This window comes from Brienomyrus brachyistius, chromosome 6 (assembly GCF_023856365.1).
Source record: "Brienomyrus brachyistius isolate T26 chromosome 6, BBRACH_0.4, whole genome shotgun sequence".
NCBI classification, from domain to species: Eukaryota; Metazoa; Chordata; class Actinopteri; order Osteoglossiformes; family Mormyridae; genus Brienomyrus; species Brienomyrus brachyistius.
The window spans coordinates 4601552-4621486 of NC_064538.1; the positions used below are offsets into that span (position 1 = coordinate 4601552).

The 19935-nt window shown below is 40.3% G+C and overlaps 2 protein-coding genes and 1 long non-coding RNA gene across 5 annotated transcripts in view; 1 reads left to right on the plus strand and 2 right to left on the minus strand.

Annotated features, from left to right (window-relative positions):
- LOC125745233 (tumor necrosis factor receptor superfamily member 14-like) overlaps positions 1 to 19935 on the minus strand; it is a 58901-nt gene that overhangs the window by 26447 nt on the left and 12519 nt on the right. The window contains exons 1-2 of one of the 2 annotated variants that reach the window (XM_049017870.1): positions 6196 to 6401; positions 4330 to 4491 (exon numbers count right to left, since the gene is read on the minus strand). The exons of the other annotated variant lie outside the window; for it this stretch is intronic. Of the exons in view, the coding sequence (XP_048873827.1) occupies positions 4330 to 4347 (18 nt within the window). The 5' untranslated portion in view covers positions 4348 to 4491; positions 6196 to 6401. Of the gene's footprint in view, positions 1 to 4329; positions 4492 to 6195; positions 6402 to 19935 lie in introns of those variants that run through there. 2 annotated transcript variants of the gene reach the window in all.
- Positions 1 to 19935, plus strand: part of LOC125745247 (uncharacterized) — a 62305-nt gene that overhangs the window by 22921 nt on the left and 19449 nt on the right. The window lies entirely within an intron of this gene.
- The window catches only part of LOC125745231 (tumor necrosis factor receptor superfamily member 14-like), a 31187-nt gene continuing 11606 nt past the window's right edge, over positions 355 to 19935 (minus strand). Inside the window, exons 4-10 of the mRNA XM_049017863.1 lie at positions 3342 to 3467; positions 3068 to 3223; positions 2871 to 2958; positions 2574 to 2746; positions 2376 to 2395; positions 2209 to 2253; positions 355 to 1977 (exon numbers count right to left, since the gene is read on the minus strand). Coding sequence (XP_048873820.1) covers positions 1954 to 1977; positions 2209 to 2253; positions 2376 to 2395; positions 2574 to 2746; positions 2871 to 2958; positions 3068 to 3223; positions 3342 to 3467 — 632 coding nt within the window. The 3' untranslated portion in view covers positions 355 to 1953. The remainder of the gene's footprint in view (positions 1978 to 2208; positions 2254 to 2375; positions 2396 to 2573; positions 2747 to 2870; positions 2959 to 3067; positions 3224 to 3341; positions 3468 to 19935) is intronic.

The following is a 19935-nucleotide window of genomic DNA, read 5'->3' on the forward strand; positions in this document are numbered from 1 at the left end:
TTATCTACAGTATATGTCTAATACTTTAAATATTTTTTGTTATCTATCAAACTGTTCTTTTGTGATACTGTTCTTGTATAGAAATTTTTCACTAAAACCTGTTTTGCACAGACATTCATTGCAGCCCACTTTGTTATTGTTCATTTAAGACTTGAAGGGGCTGATGTCCTATTTGCAAAGTTTACAGTAGTAATAGTAGTAATAGTGGACTGTATGTAGACATTTCCATTTTATTTATTCAAATTTTATCTAGAGTATATATTTAAAACTTTAAATATTTTTTGTTTTCTATCAAAATGTTCTTGTGTGGCAGTGTTTGTAGTAAAAGCTGTTTTGCACAGAAATTCATTGCAGCCGGGTTTGTTTTTGATGTTTTTTTGTGAGTAGGTATTGTATGAATAACATAAGTCAACGTAGCTTTACACATACACACACTTTGTACTAAAGGTAAATCCAAAATAGTGATGTCACTGTCTAAGCAGAGGGATGTTGTGCAACCCTATGGAATATAGTCCACACATGACAAATGAGGTACTAATCAATATCTCAGAATAATTCAAACTCAGATATTGGTATGTGATATCTGAGTTTTAATTATTTGACTACAAATCTTACGTCATCATTCCTCCCAGTGATTATTTCCAGGATAAACTGAGATGCCCCCAAGCTGGCTTCTTAAAACTGACTAAATATTTAAAAAGAGCCAAGATCCGGATCCCTTCAAAGAGCCATAAATCCCATCACTACTGCCCTCGTTACACGTCCTGTATATAACTAGACAGCCAGCTAACTCTTTCCCACATCAAGACTCTGAAGACAGCATGTTCCTTTGTCCACAGGTTTACTGAGCAGGGAAAGTGTAAAACTGAAAGTACAAAAATGCTACCATTTATTTACAGTCGACTTTGCTTTTCATGTACATAAACAGTGCAATATACAAATATAAGTTTATCGCTCTGTTCTTTACTGCAAATGTATGTTTAACCCAAAATATAGTGCTATAGTATCAAACATCAAAACAAGGATCGGTGCTCACAGATAAAAATAACACAATACATACCCACGATGCTACTGAAGGCGCAAGATGTTTGCAGACGCTGTAGTAAGAGCACATTTAACAGTGTTTGTGTGTAGCTCATTCCACTACTAGCTCTAATGCGTAAGTGTGATGAATATGCAAGCACGTAGGCGAACACTTAAAGGGACTCAGCAAGTTACAAGGAAATATTAAAGTGATTTAAACATTAAACTATGTATTTCAAGTAACGGAACAGAGGTCTTTCTCAGAAATAAGTAGTAATCCATAGACAATTATCCAAACACAAATCAAAATACAAAGTTATAGAAGGATTACAATTATATAACATTTTAAAAGCTGGCCAGTTGCAGGCACTGCAAACAGCACTCTTTCCTCACATCTCCAGGCTGGGGGTTTTGATTGCTGTCTCTGCAGTCATCCAGTACAAGCCATTGTCCAGCTAGCAAGATATTAATTTCCCAGAGTGACAGAGGTGTCCAGTCTCATGTCCATAAGAAGCTCCTTTGCCCTTTAGCTGTCTTCTTCATGTTGCCAGAACTTATGTAACCAATGTTGGGAAACTTGGGCTCCAGAGGAATAACGAGCCAGGTTTAATTAAAAATAATAATAAAAATAAATTAAATAAAACCACAGTTAAATTACCCAAGAGATAAAAGTCAGGTAAGCAGGACTTTCTGTAAAGACCACAAAGACATGGACTAAGCAGCGGAAAGAAGCTCTGCAGCGGATTTGTTCTTTTTCAAAATGCAAAGAATATCCACACTGGTGTCTGAAAGCCAGGAGGCGCTACAGACGTTACACTCCTGTGATGAAAAATCAAGGGTAATTTTTACTGCAGTGCAGTTACTGAAGAATTCAGTACTGAGAAGGGGGAAGTGAAACATCCAGAAGGATCCGGTGGCTCCTCTGTGGGTTTATGTCACGTCGTCATCTTCTACCTGAGGAAGAAACAAGCTGCCTGTTACCACAAGAGCAACGTGAACTACTAACCTCTGCAGAATTCAGCAAATACACGTGTAACACAGACCTGGACATAAATGTGGGATCCACAGTCACTGTCTTATGGGAGCTCGTTTTACACTGAACCCAGGGGGGTGGAAATCAATCAGCTTATACATAAAAGGACCTTCTGTTACTTTACTGAAGTTATTACCAATACACTGACTTACTTCTGGGGGATTTTGCAGCATATTTTCACTTTCTGGGGGTGGGTTCTGTCAAAATTGTAGAATGTAAATTAGTATTAATGCAGTCTGGTCTTATGAAAGGTTGGTTGACCGCATTACATGAATTTCTGACACATGTACAAAAATAATAATAATAATAAATAACACACCTTATTCTGCCATTGAATACCTAAAAACAACATATTTTCATTAAGAACTGATCGCAGTACAGATTGGTGTCATTCAAGTTTCACTGTGTATTTAGTTTCATATTACTACCAACTATTTAAAATGACTGAGTTTTTTGTTCATACCCAATAAAAACCATTTTTATAAACCCTTAAGTATGCACTTCAGTATGTACTTACCATGTTTTTTTCTATACATATATATACAGATTGTTGCTGATATTCCTGCTGTTATTGTTACTGCTGCTGCTGCTGCTATTCCAGCAAACAATCCAATGTTACTTTTCTCTCCACATTCAGAATCAGCTGCTTGGTCTCCTGCTTTGACTGTGACAAGTCCTCTGGACTCACAGCTGTAAAGATAAGCATGTAAAACATGAGAAACTATTGTGACAAAATATAATACAAACTCGCATGAGATCTTTCCTTCATAAATAAAATTCCTGATCATTGACTGATAGGAATTATGAAACTCACTCTGTGTGTGGTTTGCAGGTGGTAAAGGAGCCATCAGAGTATGAATTATTACTGCAGTCTTCACAGACAGCATCAGTGTATTCTGTTCCTGAAAGGGAAACAAATTTAAAACCATTAACTTATTTCAAGAAGGCAAAGTTAATATCTGGGTTTACTCAATAAAACATACATTATGAGTATCAGAAATCCCCACAAACCAGGCTGTTGGATGAACTGTCCAGGTTTGCAGGCTGTGTGTTTATTGGCTGTTCTGCATCCTCCCTTATAAGGATTAATACAATAGTGCCCTTCCTGGACCCCACACACTGTATCTGAAGAGGGTGTACATGCTGTCACTGTCTTCACACCAAGGCCTGTGGAGCGAAGAGAAAAGTAACCAGAACTAATATAAACACCCAAGACAAAAATGAATGTATTATACTGCATGAATGAGTTAATATGATGGGTAGTTGAACTGAACTGAAATGTTATCTTTAACACAGACTGTACAGGGGCTGCACTGTTCAAGACCATTGGGCTGGTCATTAAATGTAGAATCTGTGCATGGAGCACATGAAGTGCTGGTCCAGGCTGTACAATGTCTGTAGACACGACTTCCTGGAAATAGGAGAGATGCTGGTTATTCTGCCAGATTCCTCTGACATTTCTAAGCAATGAGAACAGACTTGTGGGCACTATGGTATAATGTGACTTACCAGGGTTACACATAGGACAGCATTCATCACCGATTTTATATTCATCCTGGCCGCATGCAGAACAGGGGTTATAATTAACACAGAGAAGAAGAATGATTAAATATGTCTGTGAAAGAGAAAAAAACATCCTATTAGACTGTATGAAATCAGTCCTTATCTAACCAAGTGCCAACTAACCATTAATCAGGTTACATGCTTTTCATTAAACATACATGGGCTGTGACTAATAGCATGACAGTATATATATGCTACTTATGTAACCTAAACAAACAGTTAAATCAAAGTGACCTGGACAGAGATAATTCAAATACAATTTAACAAGAAATGTGGTTCATTCATAAAAATCAGATTTTTTTTTATATACATCTCATACATGTGTGTGAGACTGAAGTATCTAATCAGATGGTTAACAAGCAAAAGCATTCATTGCAGTGCTGATAGACTGGGGAAATTTTAAATGTTAAAATGAGGACAATCAAATGTGCATGAGTACTCAGTCTCAACAGACCAGTTGAGTCTACTGTAATCGGTCAATCCACTTTGATCTGCATGATAGCTTAACCGGTTCATAATGTTGTACCAAAACAGCAAGACACGCTAAGTGAATCTATAGAGCTGATAAGTCATTCTGTGCTCTGGGACTTTCCCAGCCTGATCTGCCTGATTCTCTGCACTTCCTGATTATAAAGGACAGAAATGTAGAAGTATGGACAGACAACACAAAGTTTAGAAACAGCTGCAAAGCATTAAATAAATATTACAACCTGAAGCAGAATAAACATGTTGTGAATGGTTTCTGGTTGAACCTAATATCCAGCACTTGAAAAATAACCATAAAATCACAGATGACAATATCTGGGATTCACTTTCCATCACACAGCATTGCAGACCTCCTTCCCAATCTCTTTGATGAAGAAGGTACCATCCTAGGTGAAAACAGGGAATACATTTAAATACAGAGATGGATATTTGCATATATTTCTTACATTTATTGTATCACCCTTCACCCCAATGACTCGGTTCCAGCTCATCCGTGATCCAGACCATGTTTTCCTCCTGTCACCAGCCACCTCCATTCCAATTTTCTCCAGCTCCATTGCTGAGTTATTGTATGAGAAATCAGGGGTGTCCCAAAGCTACAGGTACTTGGGGGGAATCAATCATATAAAACACTCTCTCCTGCTGATGATAACCCAATAAAATCAGATTGACAAGTGTCTCCCTCCCACTTGGGCCAGGTTATCTGGTTGCATACCTGGATTGCTAAATCAACTCAAACGAGTCTTGCAACTTCTGTGTGGCAAGTTCATTTATATCTTCAGATAAGCTGTAAAGGAATGTGTGAAAAATACCACCATATTCAAATGACTGGAGACTGCTGGAGTGCAGAATTTTATGACAAAAATCTGAGAGAGTAACCAACAACCCACTCAGGTGGCGAGTTCCATCAGACTGGTGGCAGAGATTCCTTGGACTGCTCAGTGGAGTCCAATCTGGACTCCTGTCTTCCAAACAGGGTTCCTTGTCTTCAAGGTAAATTTAATGTGGCTAAGGTCTGCTGGGTCCATCCTGGCACATTCATACCCTTAGGACCAGTCACAGCCAAGGTGGGACTCAACAGCAGACCACGGTAGGAAGTCAGGATGGACAGATTAATTGGGTTGAGCAATAATTCATCAGGCTCAGGGCAGAATGAAATCATGATTCACAAGGGAACAAAAAGTCAAAAGGCAAAGAAGTTCAATATCCAAAAAAAGGCACATATCCAAATCCACAAGGTAAAAACTGGACTAAATGCAGACAATAGTCAACAACCAAAAGTGATAGCAGGCTCATGTATCACACACTCAAACAGACAATCTGTAAAATTTAGTCTACCAGATTCCAATCAGTCACCAAGCAGGTGTTATAACAAGAAAATAACTGCCCAATCACAGGATAGCAGTTGTAACGGAAACATTGTCTAATTATATAGAAAATAGTAATGCAGAATATTAGATACAATTCTGTACAGTTAACAGGTAAATGTGGACGGGTGGACACTGTGGCATGGATCTAGAGATAACTGTACTGGAGCTGGCTAGTGAGAGGTAAAAAACCAGGCCTGGATCACAGACGAAACGAAGTTCAGTGGGCGTGACAGAAGGTTATATTCACGGAGAACTTAAAATAAATAAACACTAGCTAAAATACACACATATTTGTAATATCTTGTAGCAATCAGACTTTTAAATCGGTGCATTAAAGTATCATCTTTATATTACAAGACTAACTTCTTAAACATCTGATGCCGAAATGAAACCATAAACAATGTCAGTTCCTTTTTGAACTGACACTTTTACATTCTGCTTCTTTACAATCGTATTGGATAACTATGGAAAACAAAGATATTACAACGAAACTTTCAAAACAAAGACAGCCTTGGTTAAAGAAGCGTCGTACCCGAAATTGAATCCTATACATGTTTACTTTCAATGCCTTAACATTTCCGATAAAACTACAAACGATAACGTTACCTAACGTCAACATTAAATAGGCAAATATATATTTTGCTTCTTTAATCATTAAAACATTCTTTACGTGGTAAACTAGTACTCATAATGTATAAGTTCTTATTTTTCCATACTCACGTCAAAGTTATTGAAGAAAGCAACAAACTCACTTGGTACATGGCAAAACATGAATATCAGTAAAAATGTAATCACTTTCGTTTTGCTGCATACTGCCACCTACAGACGCGCGGTTAAAGTAGATACGTCAGGTGTCAAATCGAAGTCGCCCCCAATTATAACATTTGCCGTGGGGTAAAAAATGTAAGCTCCAAAACTTTATTAGAAAGATCTGGTTGTATAACCATATACATTACAAAATATAAAACAACAGCCAATCAATTCCCCTGATACATTAGCCTTTGAATGAATTATTTTCCTTTTAAAATTGTAAAAAGGAATAGCCACACCGGCTAATGTAGTACACCCATTAACAAATAACATTTTACAGCCACACTGTTTTGCCCAAAACGATTCCTCCGATTCTGACGCTTGTTTCTCGTAAAAATGTTACATGAGAAACTTTTTACAATGCAAAAAAAATGCTTTTCTCTTTACGCTGTTTTAAGGAGCCCCAGAGGAACAAAATATGCTGATACAGAATGTGAGGATTGTCAGGAAAATACTTACTCTAACGGATCTTCCACATCCTGCATAGCGCACACAGAGTACGTCTGGTCCTCTGCTTTTTCCTGTCCTCATTTGATATTATATTACTGATAACTACAACCCCGAATAAGAATATGCAACTAAGGAATGGATTGCTTGAATTAATTTTCATTTCCATATGAATCAGACACACTTGTCTTATGTCTTCACTTTTACAGCTGTGAGTCTGAAGGACGGGTGACAGCTAGAGCAGGAGACCCATCGTCTGATGCAGAATGTGGGGAGACCACTTTGCCTCATCATGTACTTTGGCCCTCGCTGGCAGCCGTAGTATTTGTCCTGGGAACGATTGCCATAGTAATCTGCAGACTGCGCAAACAAACGGGTTCAGTCATATGAAGTGGTAAGAGATACTTCTTTAAGGTTTTTAATGACAAAGCTTGGTATAGTAATTAGGACTAGACGATATATCGATAAAATACTATATATCATGAATATGAACATTCATATCGTCATCAGTTTGAATTTCGTGAGTAACTGGTACGCAAGTACGCATTGACTTTTTAAAAGCAATAAGTGCGGCAATCGCAAATACTTAAGGGACGTCTCTCCTTGGATTGCCACCTTATCGTGGTGGAGGGTTTGCGTGCCTCAGTGACCCTGGGGGCTATGTTGTCAGGGGCAATAACCCAAAGCAAGAAGGTCCCAGGTGAGAGTCCAGACGAAGAGCAATCCGGAAAAAAAGTAACTGATGAAAAGTAAACATTGCAAGGAAATTCTGCCCACTACTGACCTTCGGTGGTTGTAATTCTAATTTTATAGCCTTTTACCTAATAGATTTAGGATTTTAGATTGATTATGCAATCAGGATTTAATATTGCATTACATGCAATTAAATTTACAAGTGGTAAACACCATTAATTGTCAAGATATATGATTAAAAATAAAGAAGAATTACATCCCTACTTATAACGCCTTCTCATTTATTGCCATCTGTTCATAGTGCCTTTTTGAAAGCTTTGAAATTTAGCTTGTACTTGTATGCCGTAGCATTTTGTCTGAAATTAATAATTATTTTTGGGATATTTTTTGGTTCTAACGGACTAATTTTAAAGGCGTGTATATAAAGTTTGAACTTTTGGAGGCGGTGACTGAATTACTTAAGCCATCTGCTCTGAGCTGGACTCCTCTGGGTAGAAGAAGAGTGTTTGTAGCCCTTTTGGCATTAGACTGTCCTGCGAAAGGGGTTGAATAGCTCAAAATCTCTCTGGACGCATAGAGAAACATGAGCAGCCAGGACAATTGCAAGTCTGTGATTTTAGGGTGTTTTACAGATATTTTTTCCTGAGAGTCTATCTCCCCCTGGAATGAGGCAGTAGAAGTACGTATGTGAGACAACAGGAGGGTGTGGGTGTTCTGGGAGCAGGGTGGGGTCAGGGAACAGGCCTCTCCATGCATCTGTCAACATTTGTTGATTTTTAAGGATATAAAGTTACAGGCCCCATCACCCTGAACAGGATAATAATTTGCAAGATAGACAGATAGATGGTGCATGACTGAAACGCATCTCCTAAATCTAAATACGTTATTGATTACTTTTGAGGAAGTCACTGGGATTGACCATGACACCAATATCTTTACAGAAAGTGAAAGTTTCATATAACAAACACCTGATATCTGAGAGTATCCTGTGTACATTCCCATTCAAGCAAAACTTCAGTTCCCTGTTCAGATTTTGTTTTGATTCCCCTGAAACCTTTGAGTGGTCAGAGACTCCAGGAACTGGCGACTGATCAGACCTGATGGATTCTTTTAACTGTTTGAGTGATGTCATCAGAAGTCAAGGAGAGGACTGGTGTAACCTGAATGGCTCACGGCAGGGGTGTCAAATTCATTTCAATTAACAGGCTGTGCTGATCCAATGCAGTCTCAAGTGGACCCAATCCAATCTCTATGTTTAATATATTAATAAGTCTTTAACATTTTGTGAACTGGGAACCAATATTACCCCAGTATATTACAACCGGTAGAAGGTGGCTATTTCTGTCAGAAACAATTACAGAACATTAACAGAGCTTATAAACTGTGATTACCTGTCACATTGAAAATCTGGAGATAATGAACAGAACCCCACCTGCCATTAGCCGTATAGCTGCCATTCAGTGCAACTTATACAGTTAATCACCATAAAATTATTCAAGAAGTAGCAATGAATAAAAAGAACATGTGAAAATAAATGAGATCTGAAACTGCGTTTCTCATCGGACTTAGGTGGGTAACAACCTGATGCTTCTGCATCTTGAGCATTTAGCTGCATCGCAGATCTCAGAGCCCATAAAGGGATCAGACACTGTAAATTCTTGATGCCAGTTTCCCTTATTTATGTCTTGTGTGTTTCAAGTAACGTTTTCCTGGCTGGAAATTACTTAAACAGTCATGGTTCATAAGCTTCACAGTTGGGGGGTGGGGGGTGTGTGGCTCCATGGTTAGACTCTTTGCCTCTGATCAGAAGGCTGCTGGTTTAAATCCTGTGGCCAGCAAACTGACACCCCTGCTGGGCCCTTGAGCAAAAGCCCGTAACCCCAATTACTTCAGGGACTGGCTGATCTGCTCTCTAGTCATCACTTGCATGTCCCCTTGGACAACATCTGCTGAATAAATAAGTATGAATTTGTATGTGATGTCAGCGACACCTGTAACCAAAGGAAGTAGCATGTTAGGTTATGAGTCAGTGACCCATGGGAAAACTAAAGAGCAACTGCTCTTGTTCTGAATGTGGAGAGTCACCTCGTTGATTTTTTAAAAATTCGGAGTCGCTCATTAAATTGTCAAAAAAGCAATAAAATACATGGGGAACTCCAACGTGATCCTGCATATTTTAAAATAAATAGCACAGAGTGTCAGATTTGCTTCTCGCTGCAAGGAAGGTGGCAGAATCAGAGTCAGTAGAAGAGGAAGTACTTAGAATCTCACTGCATTTCATTTAGGTTTATGGGCCTTAAGTTAAAAAGTTTAAATGAACTGCACAGCCGAACATGTAATTCATGTAAAAAGATGCAAGCGTAATGTGAACATAACCATTCTGTAAGAGATGTCATTTCGTCATATAAATGTATCCCCTGTTCGGACCTATGCTGGCAACTTGGTAATATAAGAGAATGGGATGAGGTCCACAATACTTTGCACAATACTCTGCAGTGCAGAATCATTAGTGTCAAAGTGCTATTGCATTTACATGTATTTAGCAAGATGTCTGTTTGCAGTGATGCATAAATGAGCAAAGTATTGGGGTCAGCATACAAGCCAGCATCCCTGGAGAAGTTGGGGTTAAGGGCTTTGCTCAAGACTCCAACAGTGACCTGAATATTACTTCACAGCCAGACTGTTAGCCAAGTATGTAACACAAACACGGAATCTGTTATCATTTAGAATAGTAGCTCCTGTTGGAACCTTTCTACATGCTTCACTTAAAACTTAAACTTAAATAAGGCTTAAACTGCATCCAATCACCCAGTCATGCACAAACATAGACAAAGTCTCGGATTACAGATTAAAGAACCACATTAGTAACAAAACCATCCAAATAATAAAGCGTTTTATTAAGTGTATGTAAGGCGTGGGCCTGGACCTCCTGGTGCAGGGAGAAGCTGGATCACAAGTTTGTTTCATTTGCAGTCGGTCACCCAGAACATCAACGCCTGTGTCAGAATAGTCCAGACATTGTGCTTCTCCAGCTTCAATGCCTGTTTTGTTTTCCCTGCCTGTCTGTCCTTCGCTTCTTTGCGTTTATGTTAATTTCATCACTCTGCAAGAACGTTGGAAATAGGAGCGGTGGAGGGAAGCACACCCACTAATATCGGCAAAATACCCCCTTCTCAAAAAATAAATAGAGACTGTGTTACTGCTCTTTCATTATGAATCTGCCTGTTACTGAGGCCATAAAGGCTTGCTTAATGAAGACTGTAGTCCAGTCTTAGGCTCGTTTTGTCATATGATCAGCTATTTCTTTACGTATGTTTAGATGTGAAACTGTGCGCTAAACAGTGTTTAACAAGCCTAAACAGTGTCTTATTTTAAGCGATGTAATCTTTACTATTATGAAATTATATTTTAAATATTTCTCACATTGCATCCTTTCACAATGTGACTATTCCACGTGTGTCCCTTGTGATGTCACGAGATACACTGCACTCACTGCCCAGCTGTTTGTACTTCTGGGGGCCCTGGCTGAATTACTTGGCCATCCGCTCTTAACTGAGGTGTGTCTGCAGGCCTCTTGACATCGGACAGCTGTAAAAAGAGGATTGAATAGCTCAGAATCTCTCTGTGCACATAAAAAAACATGAGCAGGCAGGACAATTATAATTCTGTGATTTTAGGGATGTGTTTTACAGTTTTAAGAGTCTATCTCCCCCTGGAATCAGGCAGTGGAGGTTTGTGACACAGCATCAGGGTGTGGATGTTCTGGGAGTTGGGTGTGGTCAGGGAACCAGCCTCTCCCTGCATCAATTATTGATTTTTAATGATATAAAGGTATGGCAACCCATTGATCATGGCCAGAATAACAGTTAAGCTGGATGGTTAGGTTCTCAATGTATGTATGTCACCTGCTATCTGGATGCATCTGTTTTCTGTAGTTGTATCTCTCTTCTGATTCTTTGTTTTGATTACACTTGAACTTTGGTAAATTGTCCCCTCTCCACTAGCCCTATTCTGATGGGATTAGTTTAACACACGGAGGTTCGGTATGTAGTTTATGAAGTGATTCGTCTAGGTGATTCAGATTAGAGCTGGGAGGTATGACCAAAAATTTATATGACTGTATTTGTCAAAGTTATATCTGTTTCATGGTATATGACGCTTGTTTTTGTTAATTGTTTTTTTTTTACCGCCCAGCACTAATTCAGATATTCCCTATATTACCAGAAGCGTCATAAAATGAACCCCGTCCATTGATGTTAATATCAATGGAGTTGTGCTAGAAAGCAAGTAACAACAGAATTTTAATTTTTGGGTAACTATCCCCTTAAATACTAATGAAGCACAATAAATACAGAACTTTTCCCCTCCAACCATACATTCCACAACAATGCCAGAACGGGTTTCGAATCTTCGAACCTTTTTTTTCAAACACAGAGAGACCTCTAGTGGGGTTCGGTGGTGCTTCGAACAATCTGAGAATTCAGTTTCTATATGGAGTTAACGTGGCGGATATGACGGCAGACTCCGATTGTGTTGTGGTAAATATAATCATATAAAAATACTATATTTCTTTCAGTTTACTTATATGTATTTTCAGTCAGTATGTATTTACAATAAAATATTGTGATGGACCAGGGTTCAAAATCTAGTTAATAAATTTTTAGCAACCCTGGCAGGCTACATAATGAGCTAACCAATCAAATTTGCTATGTGTTCAGTCACATCTTTGGGACTGGGAAGGTGAATCACTCCTCACAACCAGCAATGGTGGAAAATTGTACAAGTAATCAGAAGACAGCGTTTGAGACAGCACCATCCAGGAAGCCAGTTTGCTTTTGTGGGTGGCCATGAAGCCTCTAGTCATTAATGAACAGTTTTTAGAGAAATGCAGGGTGGCCTGGGGTGAAATTATGAGCCTCCTTGGTCTGGTGCAGGAACACTCTGGAATTTTTCCCTCAGTGCACCATGCGGCTTCTGACAGCTCTGGTGGATTCCTGCAGACCTACAGATGCACATGGCATCAACAAGGCTGCTGTGTCCAGCATCTGTGCATTGATCACATTTCTGTTGCACCGTGCACACAACATCATACAATGTCTAGCAGGAGGGGATGCCCTGCATGGCACTAAAATTGATTTTCATGCCATTACAGGCATACCTGTCCTTGTAGGTGTGGTGGATGGAACCCTATTCATAATGAGAGCCTCTTGAATCTGATCTGCACCTGTCGAAAGAGGTTCTTGGCACTAGGCCTGAATGTCCAGGCGTTATGCAACCATCAAACATTTTACTGACATTGTCACCAAGTGGCCTGGGAGTATATATGATGCTTATATCTGGTCCAGCTTTGGAGTCAGTCAGATGGCAAAGCATGATGTGTTGCTGGTGGCCGTTTATAGCGAGACAGCAGGTATCCTCTTAGCGAATACCTACTATTTCCAGTGTTTAATCCCCAAATCGTGGCTGATTATAGACAAAACACCACACACCAAAGAACAGACACTGCTGAGGAGCATGCTTTGGGCATGTCATAAGATGTGATTGTGGTGCCCGCTGAAGTCCTTGGGAGCTCTAAGATTTCCCCTTGAAGGTTGCTCTACTGTCCTTATGATGGGTGCTATGCTGCTCAACACTGCAGTAATTATTCTATTAAACTGTATTTTTGTCCACTGCCTCAATAATTTATATTAAGGCTTCTTTTAAGAAATGTACCCTCCTTTTCCTGTTACTGCTCGTCATTGCGCTTTTTTTTTTTATAAAGGAAGCAACGTCACATTTTGTAGTGATGGGATTTATGGCTCTTTGAGGGGATCCGGATCTTGGCGATCCGTTCCTTTGGCTCTTTTTAAATATTTAGTCAGTTTTAAGAAGCCAGCTTGGGGGCATCTCAGTTTATCCTGGAAATAATCACTGGGAGGAATGATGAGGTGAGATTTGTAGACAAATAATTAAAACTCAGATATCACACACCAATATCTGAGTTTGAATTATTCTGAAATATTGATTATTACCTCATTTGTCATGTGTGGACTATATTCCATAGGGTTGCACAACATCCCTCTGCTTAGACAGTGACATCACTATTTTGGATTTACCTTTAGTACAAAGTGTGTGTATGTGTAAAGCTACGTTGACTTATGTTATTCATAGAATACCTACTCACAAAAAAACATCAAAAACAAAGCTGACTGCAATGAATTTCTGTGCAAAACAGCTTTTACTACAAACACTTCCACACAAGAACATTGTTATCACACAAGAACATTTTGATAGAAAACAAAAAATATTTAAAGTTTTGAATATATACTGTAGATAAAATTAGAATAAATAAAATGGAAATGTCTACATACAGTCCACTATTACTACTATAACTACTGTAACTACTGCAAATAAGAGATCAGCCCCTTCAAGTTTTAAATGAACACAAAATGCAATGTAAATAAATACAAAGCAGTTCCTTACTTTATGGCTTTTTCTGCCTCTCTTGTCCTTGGGCAAATAAGCATTAAGGAAGACAAGAGCTCTGACCTTTTTGGGCTTAAGGCGACTTCTCCTCTCTGAGATTATCTGTCCAGTTTTGGAGAATATTCTCTCAGAGGGAACTGATGTTGCCACAACACAAAGCTTCTTGGCCATCAGCTTGCTAAGCCTGGGGTAAACAGGGGCTCGACTCTCCCACCACTTGAGGGGATCCTCATGTGTTGGAAGAAGAGGTTCCTCCAGGTAGGCTCGCACCTCCATGACAGCATCGGCGGTGGGATTCCCGGCTTCCACTGTTCCAGCTACCTGCTCATAGGGGTGGGAGATATAACAATGGGAGATACCATTTTTATGTGATTAGATTAAATTAAATTCAACTTTTGTCATTAAACAGTGTAAGAGAACAGAGTAATGAAATGCAGTTTAGCATTTAATTAGAAGTGACAATAGTAGATTTGCATATGTACAGTATGTGCAGTATGTACAGATTAAATGCAGTGATTTACAGCTAGTGGAAGTTTTAGACTGATATATCAGACTGATTTCATTCTAGAGATTTTTAGAGAAAAAAAAATGTGAATTATTGTTGCCACCCTTACTTCCTCATGGAAATAGCTCCAAACTATTGATCCAGCACCACTGCCTGCTCCTTCCAGTCCTTCCGCAGCTGGTTGCTGTTGGATGGGTGTGCCACTGCTAATTCTTGCTACTGCAGCTGACAGCCTTTGAAACGTCTCATCTGCTGTTCCGCCATCATGGAAGGCCATCCTCTTAAAACGCGGGTCAAGTGCAGCAGTATCTGCTAGCATGTGGTTGGCATGAATCCTGTGGAATCGCGATGACATACTCGCACACAGACTGTCGATCACACCTTGCGCTGCCGCTGCTGTAGTGTTTCGCCGGAAATCAGCGGTGGCTCTTTGAAGTCCCCTGGCCAGCACTATGATCTTCGAGGCTGTCAAGTAGCTGGTGAAAAAAGAAAAAAAAAAACTTTAATGTTACAATTTTAAAGCTGAAACAATGATAAGTATTACAATGTATTAAACAGATATCTATTGTGGTATCAAATATCCATTATTTTTTATCAGGAAATTGGCATGCAGGCTACAGAAATCTACTGACAATGATATATACTCCAGTGTATTACACAGATTTCTAATATGGTATAAAAAATTCATAATTTACTATCAGGTACTATGCATGTATGCTAAAGAAATATACTGCTGTGCAACTGAGCTACATACCTTTCTGCACTGAGTTCCACAGCAACTTCCTCAAATGGTTGCAAGATTGTGCACATTTCTTGCACTGTGGTCCATTGCTCCTGGGACAGGTGGCGGACAGGTGCATTGATGACGGCCAGGGTGGAGATTATGGCATTTTTACTGGTTATAAAGCTTTTTAACATGTAGTAGGTGGAATTCCACCTTGTAGGACAATCCTGTTTCGGTCGGAGCTCCTCCATCTTCATTTGTAGTTGAGTCTCCTTCAGTTTTTTGTGCCCCCACGGTGCTTCTGTGAAAGTATTCCACTGCCTCTTTCACCTTATCAATGATGGGCTTTTAAGCTTGCAGGACATCTCTTACCACCAGGTTAATAGTATGGGCCAGGCATGGTAGGTGCATCCATCCAATGGTTTGTATAGCCTTAGTAACATTTGCCGCATTATCGGTTAGGCAGCACACTACTTTCTTGTCCACCCCCCACTCTGCTGCAACACTAAGCAGATGTTGTGCAATGTTGTCTGCTGTGTGCCGCTCACTGAATTCAAAACAGTCCAGGAGGCAGGAGGCCACACGGAAATCCTCGATAAAATGGCAGGTTACAGACATATATGATGCTGTTGTTCTTGAAGTCCAACAGTCTGTGGTTAAACAGACAGCTGGTACTTTTGACACCCTTCTCTTCAAAGATGTCGTGCCTGGCCAGGTGATGTGGTGGGCCCAGTGGGGTCAGAAGCTGCTGTGGCTGCAGTTGCACTTGATGTGGAGGCAGAGGAGGCAATGGACACATCAGTGTCACTGTTGTTGTCTGAGTCTGGCTCTGCTCTCAAACCTGTGACCTGCAGTGTTGGGTGTTGAGTCTTCAAATGCCTGTGTAAATTATGTTGACCCAGACTTAAATGAAATGACTTTTTGACAAATGATGCATTTAGCCTTACTGTTTTCTTCGTGAGAAAAGTGCACCCAAATGCTGCTCCTTTTCCTCTGGCTCATTTTCAGACGTGTCACGTGTGTGTCTTCTTCCTTCGAACGACCCGCTATTACTGACGTTGGCACTGAGACAGAGAGGCACTCGCACGTGTTTTTTTGGTTGTTTTTTTAACTGGAGTAAGCATGTGACGGCAGCGTGCACAAGTCATGGCTCCGCTCCTACCCAATGACAGAGGGACGCAGGGTTTTTTTCCACTGGAGTACTCACGTGAAGGATGCGTGCACAACTATCATCATGCTGTTAGGCAGTAGCACCCCTGCGCTGGGTGCGCCCCTCCCCCTATAACTGTTCTGTCTCGCGGAGGAGCTAATTTGTGTGCATCTGTGTGAAACACGCATAGGAAAAAAAGAACGACAGAAAGAACGGCTCCCCCCAGCCGCGACTCGGCTCATGATCATGAGCCGTTCAAAAGAATCGGTTCGTTCGCGAACGTCACAACTCTAGTGCGAATCGCTAAATGGTGTGGTCACTGATATATAGCAGGTGTCGTAATAAATAAAAGTTCTTATTGACGTCGATTCACATTTAGAGTACATTTAAATCATGGTAGGAAGGACTTATGTTGTTGGTTACAACATGTGTTCGGTCGATAAGGTAAAAAAAATTAGACAACAGACTGTCGGACTGCCCACGATGGTTTAAAGTATGTCCCAGTATTTTCTTGATGGTAATTATGAGTCTAAATTTGCCCAGCATTGTGTTTGCAGTTAGCGTCGATGCTAAAGTTTTTACAGTGATCAAAACAGTAGTATAATATAGTATAAAAACCTTTTGAAATCTGATTACACAATACGATTCTGTGCAAAATTTAATAAAATTACTTTCAAAGTACAGTATCCAGTTTTGTGCTCGTTTGTAAATAGTTTATAAATAAACTGTCAGTGCAACAATGTCACAAATGCAAACAGCATGACAAAATGCAAATAAAAAGATATAACAATGTGCAAAAGTACAAATCTCATAAATGACAGCGGTACAAAAAATTATCTCGCAAACAGGCAATGCACCTTCCCGCCGCGGCTAACGATCACCCAGGGCTTTAATGGAGATTCGGTGAGCAGCTGACAACGCATGACCTGTGCCCAAAACAATAGCAAGAAATAATAATCAGTGTGTGAAAATGCACTGTATTATCATTACATGCAGATATACAACTAAAAATACTCAAACAAAACGTCTCCACAGTTAGGATCTTCATAAACTTTCAGGTCGTGTACCCAACCATTGATAAATTGTACGTGGGCTTCCAAACGATTTAAAATTTCGAAGTTGTGCAGGTCTATATGCACTCACGACACACACAAGGTAACTAGAACTTCTGGAAACCTGAGGGGAGGTAAGGCTTCAAAGTCACAAATCCGTTTTTCTCTAGGAATTTCGTATGGATCCACGTTTCGGATGATTTAGATTTTCAGTATACCGTTCCTTTGCTTCGGGTTGGGTTTTCTCTCTGTACAATCTAATTTCTTTCTGACAAAATTTGAACGTGATTCCAAACAGTCCGCAGCACAATGAATATCACCGAGTCTGCTGGTTTATTTTGGTTCGTGGCTACAGAATATGGTGGTTCCCTCACAGGTGGTGGGTTTGCATTTGGCTGGCTTTCAGTTATTTTTCAGCTATAGTTTCTAGCTGCTTTTGTAATTGACTGTAAACGCTGACGCATGCGCGACTGACATCCACGGTTGACTCGGATCCTTTTAAAATGATTATTTATAACGAACAGCATAGTCAGATAATGCCAGAGGGTCATTAAACTAAAATCAGTTAACAAAAACGATTAACATAATATCAAGGTTTTTGTGGTGGTGTAGTATCCAAAAAACGGTGAGAAGTAGATGATGGAAATGATAAACAACTGTATACCAAGCCAACTCGTCGCACGTCTCTCTCTCAATCATCACTCATCTTTAATCTGCAGCTCCACCTTGTGGCGTTACAAAATATGACAGCATTACAAACACCTCTCTCTGTAATACTTGCCTGCATCAGTAATAAAAAGAACCAAGTGGCAAACCTGACTCACTGTTGGATGACGATCCTAAACGTAGTAACAAAACTTTCTAATACTCAAACACCAAGAAGGTAATTTTATCAAGCTTGCCAGTCTTCTCTGTGGTGTCCGGATGAAATCACATCATCCGTCGTAGAGCATAGCTCTGCATGTAGCCTAGTGTGCTATAGGATTTGCTTTGCTAGTAACATTATAGTCCTGATGCCATTTATGTTTGTATCTGGTGTGTGGATGGTTCCGGACCGTGTGTATAACGGTATTTGAGTGGGGCACTGTATGGTTTGTGTGGCCATTCTCAGTCAGAGGTGGAAATTGTGTTGCATTCCGCCTTTTCCCATAATTCAGTAAGAAGCTGTTGGGACCCACTTTCTTTTCTACTGTTACAGGGGCAGAGAGTCTGGGATTAGCTTTAGGAGCTACCTGGGGAATCCTTATCCTCATTCTCTCCCCCTCAGGAAAGAGAGAAGCACGCCTGCAATCAGTATAGCGCTTCATCTTGTTCTGTTTTTCTTTGTCACATACATCAGTGGGACAAACTATCGCAGTGGGAGGCAGAGGGAACACGTGCAGTCTGGTACACAACCTTCCAGCCATAGCGCAGTTCATGGGGTGAGATAGAGGCTGTATGCAGCTTCTCAGGGCACGATGGAATCGTTCAATGGCTCCATTGGCTGCCCAGCTTCTTTCCAGGGTCAACAGGGGGTCAAACAGGCTGCAGAGGAGCATGATGTGTGAAGGCGGTTTTATCATTGGACTCAGCGGTGTAGGTTTCATATTAATATTGGTGGGGGGGGGGCAGGTGTATCAGGGTCAGAAGTGTGACATCATGTTGCAATATAGGGCGACTCTGTAGTCACACTATTAGTTTTTTATTCATAAATTATTGCTGTTAGTTACAATATATAAAGTGATTTTCATCTTTCCATTTTCACTGAAATTCATGTTTTGCCGTGTACCAATGCATACGATGATCTTCACTAATATGCAAGTTGAAGTGTGGTACTACCCCACATTATCCATTCATCCATTTTCCAAACCGCTTATCCTATTGGGTCGCGGGGGGTCCGGAGCCTATCCCGGAAGCAATGGGCACGAGGCAGGGAACAACCCAGGATGGGGGGCCAGCCCATCGCAGGGCACACTCACACACCATTCACTCACACATGCACACCTACGGGCAATTTAGCGACTCCAATTAGCCTCAGCATGTTTTTGGACTGTGGGGGGAAACCGGAGTACCCGGAGAAAACCCCACGACGACATGGGGAGAACATGCAAACTCCACACACATGTGACCCAGGCGGAGACTCGAACCCGGGTCCCAGAGGTGTGAGGCAACAGTGCTAACCACTGCACCACCATGCCGCCCTACCCCACATTATGTACGCTGAATTTTAAAGAATTATTAAAATTATGCAAACTGTGTGATTCCGCCACAAATGTCAGGACATGCACTGTGGGAAAAATGACCTCACCTCAGGGTCCACTAATGCCCCTGTCACTCTCCTGCACCTTATAGTCTCTCACAAACATCCTAACATATATAAAATTGGACCTAACCCACCATATAGTGTTTGAAATATTTACAAAATACCAAAACTGTCATGCCAGGTGTTATGCCGAAAAAGGCATCCCTGCCGTAGAATGCATGCCTGTCTCGGGAGCGCGCACCGCTGAAAACAGCGAAACGAAAGCTCTTTTTTGTAATGCGTAGAAATGATCGTTCCTGTTTACTTAAACTCATAAAACTCACGTAACACATCACATGACGTTGTATTTTGTTAAAATACAGATATATAACA